Genomic DNA, 16306 nt, shown 5'->3' with positions numbered 1-16306 from the left:
GCCAATAAAGTGCAAAATCGCAGTATCACTGTGGAAATTTCTTTTAACGTTTGTTTTGTATGTGTGTGTGTGTCTATATATATATATTACAGCCTGTACTCTTTAATCTGTTAGAATTCAATTATCATTAATCGATGGACAGGTTTGGAGGGGTGCATGGCTTTGGCAGCGGTGGTAGTGATGAACGGAGGGCTCTTCTTAGTCGAGGAGTAAGCTTCTTTTATTTTTTTTACCATTCAATATTGTTTTTGTTTCATTTCATGCATGTTTGCAGCCTCTAGGCAGTCCATGATACCATTTCTGATATGTTCTGCTCATCGTTCTTGAGAAGTTTTTGAGTTTGGGTTGATTAATTATATATATTGTCAATTGATTGTGCTTGGATTGTTCAAGAATTGTACTTTGGATGTTTTCAGATTTAAACGTAGTCATCATCATGTTTCCAATCATGTTTCCATATACATAACTGATCAAATTAACAAAAACGGCACTTGGGTCGATTTCTTGTACTTACCAAGTGTTTGTTATTTTGGATCTTAGTTTTCACATGACCTCTTATGATTAGGTGTTTCTTTAGATTTTTTTTTTAAATTATTATTGCTTGCTTACATTTCGGAATTATCTTATCCATTTACTTTCTATGTTTCTTGAATTCTTGTGCTTGCAAAGGGAGGAAGAAAGAGAAATGATGCATCTGAGGATAATCAGTTCACAGACCTTGAGCATGGAGATGCAGTGCCAGTAAGTGCATTTCCTGTTTAGCTGCTTCAGCTTCATGTCCTTGTAGTGTTGTTGAGTTGAGTGTTTAGATGCCAGCTTTATTCATGAAATTTTCAGGCTGCAAATGTGGGATTTGGTCGAGTGCTTTCACTGGTAAGTCTCCTTATGGTGTTTCTTGCTGGAAGTATAATATTATTGCTACAAATTTAGATTTTACCAAGCTTGTCTTGTCACATTACAGGCAAAGCCTGATGCAGTAAAGCTGATAATTGCTACGCTAGCTCTCCTGATTGCTTCCACATCAAGTATACTGATTGTGCATCTTTTTGTGATTCTAGATTCTCTGTTGTGTTTACAATGATTTCTCTGGTTTTCAGGCGTGTATTTGTTGCCTTATGATCATAACATTTGGATTTCTCATGCTGCAGCCAAAGTTTGGTGGAAAGATAATAGACATTGTGTCGGGAGATATAGAAACACCTGAACAGAAAGCTGAAGCTTTACATGCTGTCAACAACACCATACTAGAGATCTTTCTGATTGTCATAACTGGGTAGGACTGGTGTTCCCTTGGCCTTTAGATTCTTTTACTTTTTTTATAGTAAAAGGTTTACTTCATCCTGTTGCTTCCCAGATGTAAAACCTGCTTCTTTCTGCTTCCTTACCATATTTCACAGCAAAAACTGCCAGGGAATATGTACAATAGATACTATCTTGTTGCATTGGCAGTCTGGCTGTAATTGTTTCATCTTTTACTTGATGAGATTCATGAAAAGTAATGCAGCATTAATCAAATTATTCACATGATGATTTTTGTGGATTTTCAAGGGGTTTATTAATCTTTATCGATTGTTTCTTCATTTAGTTCAGTTTGCACAGCACTCAGAGCATGGTTGTTTTCTTCCACTAGTGAAAGGGTGGTGGCTCGGTTGAGAAGTAACTTATTTGCTCACCTTATTAACCAGGTAAAAGATTAGTTCCTTCTAGTGTTTTCTCTAACTCATTATGCTCTATCAACTACTAAAGAGCAGGTATATTCTTTTCTACTTTCTCATCTATTTGGTATGTATTGTTGTTAACAGTGGTTGGTGAATTTTGCAGGAGGTGGCCTTCTTTGATGTAACTAAAACTGGAGAGTTACTGAGCAGGTTATCCGAAGATACCCAGATCATAAAAAAAGCTGCAACCACGAATCTTTCTGAGGCCCTAAGAAATGTGTCAACTGCACTCATTGGTCTTGGCTTCATGTTTGCTACATCCTGGAAGTTGACGTGTAAGCATTTAATCATTGGATTGGCAGCACACGAACCTCATTTTTTCCATGAGCCCATGGTGCTCATCATGCGCCTTTTTTTATTCATTTACTTTCAGTTTTGTCTTTGGCTGTTGTACCGGCTATTTCTGTTGCTGTACGTCAATTTGGCCGCTTCCTTCGTGAACTTTCTCACAAGACTCAAGCTGCTGCTGCTGCTTCTGCTTCAATTGCTGAGGTATATTATTGCCAACAAAATTTAGATTTTCAGTAGTTGAATGTAGAAAATTGATGAGGGATAACATAATCCATTGGTTAATATTTCTTCAAATGATAGTCTGAAGAATTTTCACAAGAGTTACTAGTTAGGAACTACTAAATGATGAGCAAGATGGTATAAACAGGTTCATGTATATATAGAAGGTTTCCCACTACTATAGTTCATTTTCTTATAATTGTGTTTGCTGGTGAACCTAAATGGGTAAGTCTACAAATCTGATACTGTGATGCAGATGAAGTGCCCAGCTAGAGGCCAGTTAAATGCCTTTTCCTGTAAATGTTGTTGAACGTGTAAATTGATGTAAAATTATGCTGAAAGGTTATGCATAATGTGGGTAAATGCTAATATCTTGAAGGGAAATTAGACCTCATAAGTGATATAGAGGCAAGTTTTTAATATGATAACTTTCAATTTTTCTTTCTTTTTTGGTGTGAAAATTTAGTATGATTACGATAATGCAAAGGGTCTGCTTGTGCATTACATGCTGAAATGCTATTAAATTTAGTATGATTACAATGATGCAAACTGTCTACTGTTAAAGTTATATTTGGAAATCACATGTGCATTACATGACTGGTGCTTAGGAATCTTTTAGTGCTATACGGACAGTCAGATCTTTTGCACAAGAAAGTTACGAGATTTCACGCTATTCTGAGAAAGTTGATGAGACATTGAAGCTTGGACTTAAGCAAGCTGTATGTTCCCTTGTGTTGTTTGATATCCTCTTCAACGTCACCTGAACATACTTTCTCACTCGCTGCCCTGTCCCACCCCACACAAACCCAAACCAAAAAGGAAAAAATAATGAATAATAAAAAAACTCTGTCCTTGTTTATGTGGATCTTTTGATCTAGCTATTTATCGTACAGAAAGTGGTTGGGCTCTTCTTAGGAGGTCTCAATGCAGCATCAACCCTTTCAGTGATCGTAGTGGTGATATATGGAGCTAATTTAACAATTACAGGTTCTGTGACCGCTGGTGCTCTTACATCTTTCATTCTCTACAGCCTCACAGGTAAATGGATGCAGGGATACCATTTTTCATCTAATGAAATTATAATCTAATTTAGGAAATCTATTTTTGATGGTATTATATTATCAATATTGAAATCTCTCAAGTCCAGTTTGATTGACTTGTAGCAACTAATTTCACTTGCAGTTGGCAGCTCTATATCTGGATTGTCAGGATTGTACACTGTGGCAATGAAAGCTGCAGGATCCAGCAGGCGGGTTTTCCAGCTTCTAGATCGTGTCTCATCCATGCCAAAGTCAGGGAACAAGTGTCCTTTGGGGTTAGTCATGGGATTCTCATTATTCTAATATGCCTGTGAATGATTCCATGAGTTAGTCATGCTTGTTGATAATTGGAAAAAAATGAAATTGGTGACAGCGGTGCACAAATATGCAGTAAACTTACAATTATGAGAGTGCCAGTTGGGTTACCATTACTTGTCTGTGGAGTCTGGACTAAACTATGATCATCCACCATTCTTGCTTTCTGTGAAGCAATTGAATATGAAAGATGTTATGAACTTCAGTACTTTGCTTGCAGTTTTTCTTTGTCTAAACAATTTTTTTCTTTCAAAACTCTCAATTACATATCATGATTACAGTTTCTCAATCATGACAGCACCATATCATCCTGCCCACCCCCTACCTACCTCTCTTTTTGCCGAGGTTTATATGTGATAAACAATTATCACGCAATCAAACCAAAAACTCATAAAATCCACGCATTTTTGTGATTTCAAAACCAGAAAGAATCTCATAACTGATAATTGGTTTTCCTTGTATTCTAGTGAACAGGATGGGGATGTGGAGTTAGATGATGTCTGGTTTGCCTATCCATCCCGCCCCAACCACATGGTTCTCAAGGTGATTAGCTTCCTCTAACTACCTCTCAGAAGTTATTGTCTGTTCATAATGTTCTGATGATAAAACACTATACATTCTTTCAATTGCAGGGAATAACATTGAAACTGCAGCCTGGCTCAAAAGTTGCTCTTGTTGGCCCTAGTGGAGGAGGAAAAGTAATATGTATTTTTTTTTTTTTTAGAAAAAGAAATATAAGCTGCTTCAGTTTATAATACATGCCAATCTAATTGAAGAAGTACTTGCGAACTAAGTTTGAGTTTTGCAACATAAGGCAGAGTGTCATATTTATATTATTTTGCTTGTTTCAGACCACAATTGCAAACTTGATTGAAAGGTTTTATGACCCAATTAAGGGAAAGATTCTCCTAAATGGGGTTCCTCTGGTAGAAATATCACACGAACATCTACACAGAAAGGTAATTTTCATTTTCCGTTTGCATGTCGATGATCCAAAAAAAATAATTGATATAGACTGTTTCTCCCTGACATAAGATGCTTGTATAAATTTTAGATTTGCTTGGCTAATTTTTTGTTTCATAACTTGGTGCTTTTATGGTCTAGAGGTTTTTCTGTACATAATAAACTCAGCCCTTTATTATACTTGTACAGATCAGTATAGTGAGCCAGGAGCCTGTTCTTTTCAACTGTTCTATAGAGGATAACATCGCCTATGGGTGTGAGGGTAAAGTCAGCAGCATGGATATAGAAAATGCAGCAGTAAGTTTCTACCTCTCGAAAACTGCCACACAATCCCTCTTAATTAAACATTCAGCAGTAGCTAATGTAATTGTGATATTGCAGAAAATGGCCAATGCGCATGATTTCATTGCAAACTTCCCAGATAAATATCAAACTTTTGTAGGAGAACGTGGGTAAGGCTTTCAGGAGGTCAGAAACAGAGGGTAGCAATTGCTAGAGCCCTACTGACGAATCCAAGGATTCTCCTCCTTGATGAAGCCACAAGTGCTCTGGACGCCGAAAGTGAATATCTAGTGCAGGTCAGTTTACATTTCAAGTCTTTGTTTTAGTTTCATATAAGGTTTTTCTAAAAATTTGATACCATTTATTTCTCACTTAAATTTTTCACAAGCTCAGGATGCCATGGATTCTCTAATGAAGGGAAGGACTGTTCTAGTTATAGCCCACAGGCTATCAACTGTCCAAAGTGCAGACACTGTAGCAGTTGTTTCTGATGGTCAGATAGTTGAGAGGGGCTCTCATGGAGAGCTCCTTAGCAAGGATGGGGCCTGCACTGCGTTGGTGAAGAGACAGTTACAAGGACCCAAAACAGATGTCATAGTTTAAAACCCTTAAATATGGACCACGAACGTTTTGGCTTCCTTCATGATAATGCATTCAATGCTACGCCACTGATTTGTGGCTCTGAAAGCCAATGCTATCATCAGTAAAGCTTGTTAATGTATCGAATCCTTCATGGAAGAGCTCCAAGCTGTTTGATGAACCTAGTGAGGATATCTTTATGATCAAGTCCTGATCATTTCTGACACTTTCGAATAGAGGAAAGTCAGAGGAGCGGCTTAGCCAAGATTATCCATGGATGTCAAGCATCTCATTTTTGCCTCTATGGGCATTGTGTGATCATCTTTGGAAACTGTAGGCAAGTTGAGAGAGTTCAGCACGATTTGGCTTGGCATATCAAGGAGACAAATGGACTAGTTAAAAATTATTCGAGAAAATGCTGTCATCATCTTCGAATTGCTCTTCTGCTGCAATCCTAGTTATCAAGTTCGGTGGGAAAGAGATTATCACTTGAACTTTAGAACATAAAGCGAAGTTCCGCAAACTTGGCGACAAATAGTTTTTGAAATATAAGCAGTTTAATTTGTACAACATCATAACCCTTGCTGAAACTGAACAAATACAAAATATTATTCGACACCCAGAAAAAAGAGAGAAAAGACAAACAAACAGATAGATGGATCAGTAGTGTATCAAGGTACTCACAATCGTGACAGTTAATACAAGACATTAGCGAGTCATTTACACACTCAGTTAAGGTATTGACCTACTGTCTCCAAGCCAGGCAAATCGGCAGATGTTTCAGACAAAAGTAGAGGTTAGGATACTCGAACCTGCATGAGGTTGGATGGATAAAAAAAAGGGGCAAGTTTCTGTGAAGGCTTGCCTGGGAATCTGACATTTTCAAACAGTATTAAACAAAATAATCCCATTTCTCAAAATTTACCTTGCTTGTAGCTGTACTTCACATATCATGGCGGTCATTGCCTGCCCTGTTCGCGTCACATTTTAATAATCCAGTCCTGAGTAAGAAGTTCCAGTGCATGATGGTTGAGAGCTGCAAGAGCACACCAATCTGCATGATCAGTTGAAAATCAACTTCAAGAATAACTTGAACAATTTCCGTGCTTCACAGCTTATAACAACCTGTGAATTGTCAACCAAATATTTTGCTGAATTGCTTAGCCATAATCCATAATTAATGAAACAAACCTCCAGCCCAAAGTACATGCACATGCTAGCCAGTCCACACATAAAATTTTATATATGCACGAGTCTCTCTTGACTAAATATTTCCACTAATGAACTGGAATTCCTTGTGTGCTGTCCAGGCATTCTGAAAATTCGGTATCGAGTGCCAATCCGATGATTTTGAGAACCATATTTTCTAACAAAATCCCCCCATCATGCATCAAGAGAACAACAGGCCAAATACAATTGAACAAATTTTCCATTGCCTAAAATTACAAGAACAAGTCCACTCAACTGCACCCTATGCTGCAAATAGCAAATCTTCCTTCTCTGCTAAACAAGTCCTTCCATGAAAGACTTCATGTTCTTCACATCTTCTTTCGAGTCAGGATCCCTTTGTTGGGGTTTCAAAAGCTTCCATAATCCAGCCGGATGTTGGTTTTTAACTTGAACATCACCTGAAAACCTTCCAAACATTTTTTCACATTCTGGATATGGCTTAACATAAAGATTATAGAATCTAAGCCTACTTAGCTTGATCATGGCCTTCAATCCTACCTCATTACCAAGTCCACCTTTTGCACGCAAATACTCTATTACCTTATATCGAGGAACAACCTGCTTCTCAAAACTCACACCCAGATACTCTGGAACATCAACCAAACAACCGACATTCAATCCCACTGTTTTCACTATAAAATCAATCTTCTTCTCAATGTCATCTATTTCATATAAAATTACCCTTGGCTCTTTCCACAATATCTTAAAAGCTTCTCTGCGAATCAACCGATGTTTGCATAAGCAGTCGACTCTAAGTTTCACTTCAAACCCAGCTCTAAATGCTCCCTTACTAAAAATCTTCAATTTGATCGGTTCTCGACATTTCAAAGACCTAATCAAGTCCAAACACCTCGAGAGTTCACCTACTTCCATACCGAGAATCCGAGGCTCTCTAATAATCTCTTTCCTAACCAACTCTTCACTAAAACCCAAATCCTTAAACTCATTGAGCAATGGCATTAGCCTATTTTCAATTCCAAACCCTAAAACCTCAGGAAATGAATTGAAAACGCGGTCAACTCCATCTCTAGGAATTCCAATTGCCATCAAGAATTGAATTCTCCTATGTATTTCGCATTCCTTCAAAGCAATCACTCCAGGAAAACCCTCTAAAACCCTCCTCGTAGTACTTTCACTAAACCCTAAACCCTTCAAAACCTTCAAAGTCTCATTAAACCTATCTGGGTCAATCTGGAATTTCTTAGAATGCTCCAAAACAGTTTTGATGAGCAATGGAGGAACACCCAAATCTGCAAATTTTGACAAACCAAATTCCCATCTCTTCAAGAAATCAAAGTCCAACACCCCGGGACAGTCAATGATCAAAGAAACAACGGATTTATGTGGAATCTTGAAGGATGATGTGAGCATACCAAGGGATTTCTCCGTATCATGTAAATTGGAATTCAAAAGAAAATGATTTCGAGAAAGGAAAGTTTGTAGCTGAGAGGGAGGGAAACCGTACCTCTGAAGGAGAGTGGAGAGGGAAATTTGCTTCCTGTAGAGGGATTGATTTGAGGACAAGAAACGGGGTTTTGGTTTAAAGGGTGCTGGTGCGGATGCAATGAGGTGATGAAGAGTTTCTGTTGGTCGAACCATTGATAGAGGATCCTCAAGCTCGGGTCTGTTGCAGTGCAGAGAGACCAAGTTCAGTTGAAAAACTGAGGAGGAACCTCTAAGCAGAAAGCTGTTCGGTCTTATGGCGATGCCTTGATTGTTGTTTGGGAATTTTAGAGCCGCTTGGGCGTCCTGGGCATAAACCACAACTAGAAACAAAACAAATTTCTAACAATTAAGTTTTACCATGTCATTTTAATTCTATTTTTACATGAAAAGATAAAATAAAATTAAATAAATGATATGAAAATTTTTATATATTTCTTAACTATTAAAAAATTAATATTTAAAATGAGATATTTAAAATATCTTATCATAAATATAAATCTCATAAATAAAAATTAACTAATAAAATAATATCACGTGGAAAAAACTTGAGAGTTCTTAAAAACATTTATAAATAGAAGTCCCTGTCCTAAACAAAAAGAGAAAAAGAATTCTTAGAGATACAAATTTTTTTTTAAGACAAGCACTTTAAGCAAAGAAACTCTCTTAAAAACTCTCAAGTCTTTTTCATCTACGCTTAAAGTCTACAAAAAACAAAGCTCTATTGGATCAAACCTAAACGTCCTATAAGAGTTCTTTAACAACATTTTGAAGACAAATCAAATGTATTATTTAAAGCATCAAATCATCAAATATCGCTTCGCAATACACATCTAAATTCACGTTCTTGTAAAGCACAAATCTTGGTTTGATTTCACAAATAAATCAAGTTACCATATATCAAATCCAAGGGAAGAAATTGTCTTATTCTTTTGAAATAATATTTTAGATAGTGATTGTACTCGGTCATATATTTAATAAAATCATATATTTGTACATGCATGCTTATTTAATTTCAGGTGCTCAAAATTATATCTACAGTTTTCTAGCGACTCTACTGGGGACATCTCTACTTCTCATCTCTTACCTTCAAGAAAGAATTTTCAACAACTTCTCGATGGGAACTAGGAAAAATGTGATCACCATTGTCGCTCCCAAAAACAACAAGGCTACTAATTCAATTTGCCAACATACCATTGAAGATTCTCCAACCTCGCCATTGAAAAAAAAAAGGGGGGGGCATATGAGCTCTCTCCAAATCTGAAGTTATAAGTAACTCCACAAAAAATCAAATGGGGTGCATGGATTTTTGTTCGGCACTTAAGGTGACTACTTCGACAATTCACCAATAAAGACCACTCCATGTCGATCACCAAGTAAGGTTTCGAGTTTTGGCATTATGTCAGTGATGACAATCGAGACTACATTTTTGGAGGATCAAATGATTAACTTGACAAAATTCATAGAGGGGCTTTCAACTTCACTCAAGGCAAAAGACCACGATATAGCAAAGCTGATGAACAAACTCGAGAGCATGAACAAGGGAAGCCATACTTTGGCTATTAAGGCTTTGCAAGTGGATCAACTAGATGTCATTGATGATTATACAATTAGAGCTACAAGGAATATTCATAATATTATTGATGGATATTGCATGTCGTGGTCTCACAAATTAATTACCTTAGCTTAAATAAATAAGATAGTATAGAGCAAGTAAGTGATCGATCATACGAAGAAGATATAGTCTGGGTCTTTATGTTAAATGATTCAAAGATGGGGGATTTTGAGATTATCTAAACTATGTTAGGGTAAACAAAATAAAGTACTTAAACTAAGTTAAATAAACCAAAATTATTAAGAGAAAAACATTGGTCTGAAGTAAATATCCACTGATGAAAATCAAAACTGGTCATTGAAACGATACGTCAATTGTATTATGAATATTTATCTTTCTTAATATTAGTTAGTTAACCGATCTATAGTATAACTATCCTTAACTATTAAACAATCACAACGTCTACGCTAGTAATTTAATTTAATGGTAGCCTTAATAACTAAATATGTTGATAAATCTAGACAATATAATTGTCTACAGTCTATATTGGATTTAATTGAATGTTTTTCCTAAGATTAACAACACAGATCAGCGATAATTATTAAACTTAGTCGTTTCACAAGTTAAATATCACAACTCTAGTTTTGATAGCAAACTTAGCAATAGATTTGTTAGAATAATAACTTAGAGTTCGCTCTAACAATCAAATTGAACAATCATAGGAAATAAGAATAGAAAAATATTCATACTCATCATATAAACTTAAAAAGAAAAGATAAAATAAATCTCATATTTTTTGAAATCTGAAGGCTTTTGTATCCTTTTAACCAAGAAAAATAACTTAATCTTGCATGACTATCGAAAATCTAAGGAAGATAAAAGATGAAAACATAATTTTGGGTGTAGAAAAAAAGGTGAGAGTCCTTCTTTTTATCTTTCTGGCTGTTACCTTCTTCACCTCTCTCTCCTTTCTTTTTATCAAATAAAAAAAACCCTAAGACCCACCTTCCTACTAGTTTGTTTTTATCAGGAAAGAAAAAAAAGGAATCCTTTCCAAAGTAGTCAGTCTATATTTAAGTAATACAACAACTACTTTCCTATAAAAAGGGAAAAATAGCCTTGCATAAAATCTTCAAGCTTTGAATTTGAACTCAGTGAAGTTAATTTACCCGTGTAAAGATCTTTTTCATATGAATAAATAATTGTCATATCAGTTTGGATGCTTAGGAAGTAAGTTGGACTTATTTCTTTACAAAACCTTTATGCTGACAAAATTTATAGGTTGTCTTAGAAAAATCATATCTCTTTCATATGAGCTCCTTTTTACAGAAATTTGGTAGGTTAATAGGTCTTTAAGTCAAAAATCCAACAAACTTGAGTTTGTAACAAATGGATTTCTTTAGCTCAAGATATTCAAGTCAGAATGGTTGAAAGTCAAAATTGACAGAATACAAGACTTGTCTTTGAAGGCTGCGATTTCCATGCTCTTTATTTTTTTTCTTGCTATTTATAGATAAAAGGTATGGATGTTATCTTTCTAATGCCACTAGAATTACTTGATTTCAACCTCTATAACTCAAGTTCTTCATAAAACATTGATCGAAGGTTAAATTTGTCAATATTCAACACGAGCTGAAACATGGTTTGAATTTTATCTCCAAATTACTCCTTTTTGAATCTTATATCCAAAAGTACATTTAAAACATGAAACAAAAATATCAAGGCATTTTATATATAAAACATGAGCAAAATACTAGGTAAATGTTGGTAAAACCATCAAATAATATGGTTGCATCAAATACTCTCACACTTAGCTCTTGATTGTGTTTGAGAAAAGAGAGATAAGGTCAAACTTAAGGAAGTCCAAAGTAAAAAAAAAAACATAAAAGACTTAGCACAATAACTATAACTAATCTCTCATCAGTGTCCAAAAATATATGTATTATAAACAAGAATACAATAAAGAAAGATAAAAACATGAATTTTCATTCACATGTGAAATTCAAAACTTAATTAATCATTGTGATTTAAATGAAATCTACACCATACCAAAGTGACAGGTCATGTCATTGATATACACTCCAACACTCATGTGTTTAGGGCTCATGTGTTTAAATATCTCAAATTCAATCAATGAATATGTTCTACCATAAACTTGCTTTTCAATCTCATCTCCATTACTACAAATATTATAAGTAATACATGAATTAAAAGGTTTTACTTTCGGTTGTAATGAGGCTAAGATTAAGGTGAGGTAAAAGAAAGGAAAAGAAAAAAGGTTAAAACCAAATGAAGTAGAGCATTCTATAAAAATGAATTTTGAAACAAGATATATCATCAAAACACACAAATTCACCATCTTAAAGCACTAATACTTAAATTCTTTTGATTTTAAGCTCCATCAACATAAAACTTTAAGAACACAATGTACAACTTTTCTTTCTTTCTTTTTTCCTCAAATGGTCTATCTCTAACAACTTTGCCCATTCTTTTCATCAAGTATCACTTTTTTCTTTCACATAATTTCCAACCATAATTACATGAAATATCAATAAGTATATGCTCTACTAATCATTGGCCATGAGAAAAGGAAAACATATAAATATTTAAGGCTTATAACATAAGTAAAGCAAAGAAAAGACAAACAAACTCAAAAGGGCTCACTAAGGATAATAAGTTTTGGGTTGGCTTTTTGGCTCAAGTGGTTAAAATTCCTAGTGTCTTTATCATCTTTATGTACACATGTAATGTAAATGTAATTTCAACAAGATATGAAGCAAGTCCTAGAAATACATATCATTGAAAGAATGCACACATCAAATAATATACTACTGAAGGCTCAAAAGCTTACATTGGTACAACACTATTAAGTCAACATGATATATTTTCAAAGTGAATCTCTAAACTAATTAAACTTTTAAAACTTGTATGCACACTCGTTCATTTGATTTATAGTTTTCATCTATCTCAACTAATTCTCATACATAATACTCATATTCTCATAAATTAATGGGAGTTCAATAGATAAAACTTAATACTTAAGGTTTGAAAACATAGTTTTTTTTTTCAAATGTTTATGAGTTTTTCTAATAAAACACATATAAACAACAAAGAAAATCAAAATCCCCCCCACACTTAAACACAACATTATTCTCAATATTGAAATAAAAGAAAGGAGTAAGAGAGAATGACAAACATAAAGTAAAATGTGGAAAATAAAAGATAATGAAAAAAAAAAAGCAAATATGAAATTTTTTTATATAAGTCGGGTTGGCTCCTAGTAAACACTTTTATTTTATATCATTGGCTCGACATATCACATGTTCATGCCTCATTGATTGGTTCAACTAACTCTATGGAAGTAGTGAATTCAATCGTCCAACCTTTATAGAAAGTTTTCAATTGATGCTCATTGATCTTGAGCACTTTGTTTGTTTCTACACTTGTAATCTCAACTGCACCATAAGAAAAAATATTAGAAACAACAAAGGGTCAAATCCGATGAGAGCATAACTTACCAGAAAAAAGTTTCAAATGTGAATGATAAAGAAGGATTTTGTCTTCAACGTGAAACTCATTTCTTGTAATCATTTAGTCATGAAGACTAATGGTCTTTTCTTTATAAATCCTTGCATTCTTGTAGGCATCATTCTGTATCTTTTTCAACTCTTGTAATTGCAACTTCCTTGTAACCCCCATGAACATCATAATCAAAGTTGCATTGCTTAATGACCCAAAAAGGTTTGTGTTCAAGCTCCATTAGTAGATGACATGCTTTCCTGTAAATAATCCTATAAGGTGACATTCCTATAAGTGATTTATAAGCAATCATATAAGCCCAAAGTGCATCACCAAGTCACAACTCTAATCTCACTGATTAGATTGCACTGTCTTTTCCAAAATAGACTTGGTTTCTTGATTTGAAATTTCAGCTTGGGATGAGTCATATTGTACTTGCATAGTAATGCCTCAATTGAACGATTGCAAATATGAGTGTCACAATCACTAATGATAGCTTCAAGGATTCCAAACCTGTCAAATATATGAGTCTTGGCAAGATCTAAAACAACCGTAACTATGTTAATTCATAAGGCTTTTGCCTCAATCCATTTGGATATATAATCAACAACAATAAGGATATAAAAATTATCAAAAGAAAATGGATCTATAAAATTAATACCTCAAACATTAAAAAATTCACTTACCAGAATATTAGTTAAAGGCATTTGATTCTTATAAGTGATATTACTTGTTCTATGATATTTTTCATATGATTTGCAAAAGTAATATGTATCTTTAAAAATAAAAGGCCAATAGAGACACTTTCAAGTACCTTGTAGGCTGTTCTTTTTGCTCCAAAATACCCACCACAAGAATGAGCTTGAAAAAAAAAGTGAGAATGGAATGAAATTCATCATATGGCACACATCTTCTAACTACTTCATCCGCACAAAATTTCCACAAATAAGGAGTGTTCGAAAAATAATATTTAGCATAAGCTCATAACTTATCTTTTTGGAATTTAGACAAACCCGAAAGGAATTCTTTGATGACTAAATAGTTCACCAAATCAGCATACCATGGTCTTGTAGAGGAATGTAACACATACAACTGCTTATTGAGGAATCTCTCTCTTACTATTTTGGTTTGTGTTTCCTTAGTTTGCAGTCGGCTCAAATGATCAGTTGTAAAAGAAAGATCCATTTAATCAATCTTGGTTTGGATTCCTTTTTCTTTAGAAGATACCTCAAAGCTGCATGGTCAGTAAAAACAATAAATTTTGTACCAATAAATAGGAACTTAATTTTTCTAGAGTAAACATCACTGCAAATAGTTCTTTTTCATATACAGGAAGCATAGGCGATAACATGCAAATTCTTCCCTATTCTTTTCCCAATTACAACCCTTACTGTGTAGTTACTCGCATTGCACATTATCTTGAAAGATTCATCCCAATTGAGTGGTTGCATGATGGGGACAGATGTGACACACCTTTAAGCTCATTATGAGCATCTTTACATGCTTGATCAAATATGAAATCCACTTTTTTAGCTAATAATTTACACAAAAGTGTTGTAATCTTCGAGAAATCTTTGATAAAACATCGATAGAAACCTACATGGCCAAGAAAAGAACGAACCTCCCTCACGCACAAGGGGTAAGACATTAATGAAATAACATCTATTTTATCTTTATCAACTTCTAAACCACGTGACGACACAACATACCCAAGAACTATTACTTGTTCTACTATAAAATAACAATTTTCATATTTCAAGATAAGATTAGTTTCACTGCATCTTTTCAAGACTAATGATAAATTTTCTAAACACTTATCAAAAGTATCACCATACACCGTGAAAACATCCATGAAACCTCAATTATTCTTTCAACATAGTTAGAAAAAAATATCCATCGTGCATCTTTGAAAAGTTGCAAATGCATTACACAATCCAAAGGGAATTCTCTTATATACATATATATCAAATCAACATATAAAAGTAGTATTTTCTTGATCTTCAAGATTAATAAAAATCTAATTATATCAGCTATATCTATTAAGAAAGCAATAAAAAAACTTACATGCTAGGCATTCAAGCATTTGATTCATGAATGGTAATAAGAAATGATCTTTGTGTGTAACAAGATTGAGCTTTCTATAATTAATTACATTCTCCAATCACTTGAGATGCAAGTAGGAATGAGTTCATCATCTTTGCTCTTTACCATCATGATTCCTGTCTTTTTGGGCACCACATGGATTGGCGCCACCCACTTACTATCCTTGATGGGGTAAATGAATCATGCATCTAATAGTTTTAAAATTTTAGCTTTTACTACCTCTATCATAGGTGGATTCAACCTTTTTTGCAATTCCCTTGTTGGTTTCGCAGTGTCCTCTAATGGTATGTGATGCATACACATTGAGGGACTAATGCCCTTGATGTCGGCTAAAGTCCAACCAATGATTGTTTTGTGATCACGTAACAATTTCACAAACTTTTTCTCTTGCGCACTTGTCAAATCTTTTGCTATGATAATGAGGAGTGTATTGTTGTCGCCATTGAATACATACTTCAAATTGTCGGGCAATTTGGTCCTTATTTTTATTTTATTTTATTTTGTTAAAGATATTTTTCTTTTCAATTTCACTTCAATCAAAAATTTATTTTTATTTTTTATGTCAATTTTCATCCTTATTCTTTTGATTTTTGATCCTTTTCCTAATTTGGTTTTCTTTTCAATTTAACCTTTCAATCAAATATAAGATTTATTTTGTATTTTAATTTTGATCTTTATTTTTTTAATTGTTATTTTTTATTTTGAATCCTTTCGTATAATTGAATTTATTTTTTTAATTTTATCTTACAATATTTGATTGGTTAAGAGTTAAGTTTCATAGTTTTTTAGATATGGTGTTTTGAGTCTAATAACACGGGTTACAAGTTTGAAAAATTAACACGAGTTGACAGTTATTGTTTAAAATAGGTTTTAAAATTTTTATATTTTTTTTATCGAGTTATTCCAATCTCATGATTTAATCTGCGAGTTTAATGTGATATTCTGAATTAACTTGACCTTTATTATTATGGTTACAGGTTTATCATGGTAATTTTGGTTGATAAATTGTATAAGCCTGGGACTTGATTGATAATGAATATACAAGTCTG

At 34.0% G+C, this 16306-nt stretch overlaps 1 protein-coding gene and 1 pseudogene across 3 annotated transcripts; one reads left to right on the top strand and one right to left on the bottom strand.

The window, feature by feature from the left end:
* On the top strand, positions 1-5520 carry LOC112325072 (ABC transporter B family member 25-like; annotated as a pseudogene).
* A 411-nt stretch (positions 5521-5931) lies between these two features.
* On the bottom strand, positions 5932-8408 carry LOC7476659 (transcription termination factor MTERF15, mitochondrial). 3 transcript variants are annotated; one of them, XM_024590562.2, is made up of 3 exons: positions 6533-8408; positions 6333-6443; positions 5932-6219 (listed from the first exon to the last, which is right to left on the bottom strand). In XM_024590562.2, the coding sequence occupies exon 1, from the start codon at positions 8234-8236 to the stop codon at positions 6911-6913; it is 1326 nt and encodes a 441-aa protein (XP_024446330.2). In that variant the 5' UTR covers positions 8237-8408; the 3' UTR covers positions 5932-6219; positions 6333-6443; positions 6533-6910. The 3 variants fall into 3 exon arrangements, with proteins under 3 accessions (XP_024446330.2, XP_024446328.2, XP_024446329.2); XM_024590560.2 differs by having other exon boundaries at positions 6333-8408; XM_024590561.2 differs by having other exon boundaries at positions 5932-6443.
* Between the last annotated feature and the right edge of the window lie 7898 nt (positions 8409-16306).

Source organism: Populus trichocarpa, chromosome 18 (genome assembly GCF_000002775.5).
Source record: "Populus trichocarpa isolate Nisqually-1 chromosome 18, P.trichocarpa_v4.1, whole genome shotgun sequence".
Classification (NCBI taxonomy): domain Eukaryota; kingdom Viridiplantae; phylum Streptophyta; class Magnoliopsida; order Malpighiales; family Salicaceae; genus Populus; species Populus trichocarpa.
This window is presented reverse-complemented; position numbering and strand designations above follow the sequence as displayed.

Excerpts from the sequence above, each read along its gene's own strand:
- LOC7476659 (XM_024590560.2), bottom strand. The coding sequence starts at position 8,236 with ATGGTTCGACCAACAGAAACTCTTCATCACCTCATTGCATCCGCACCA.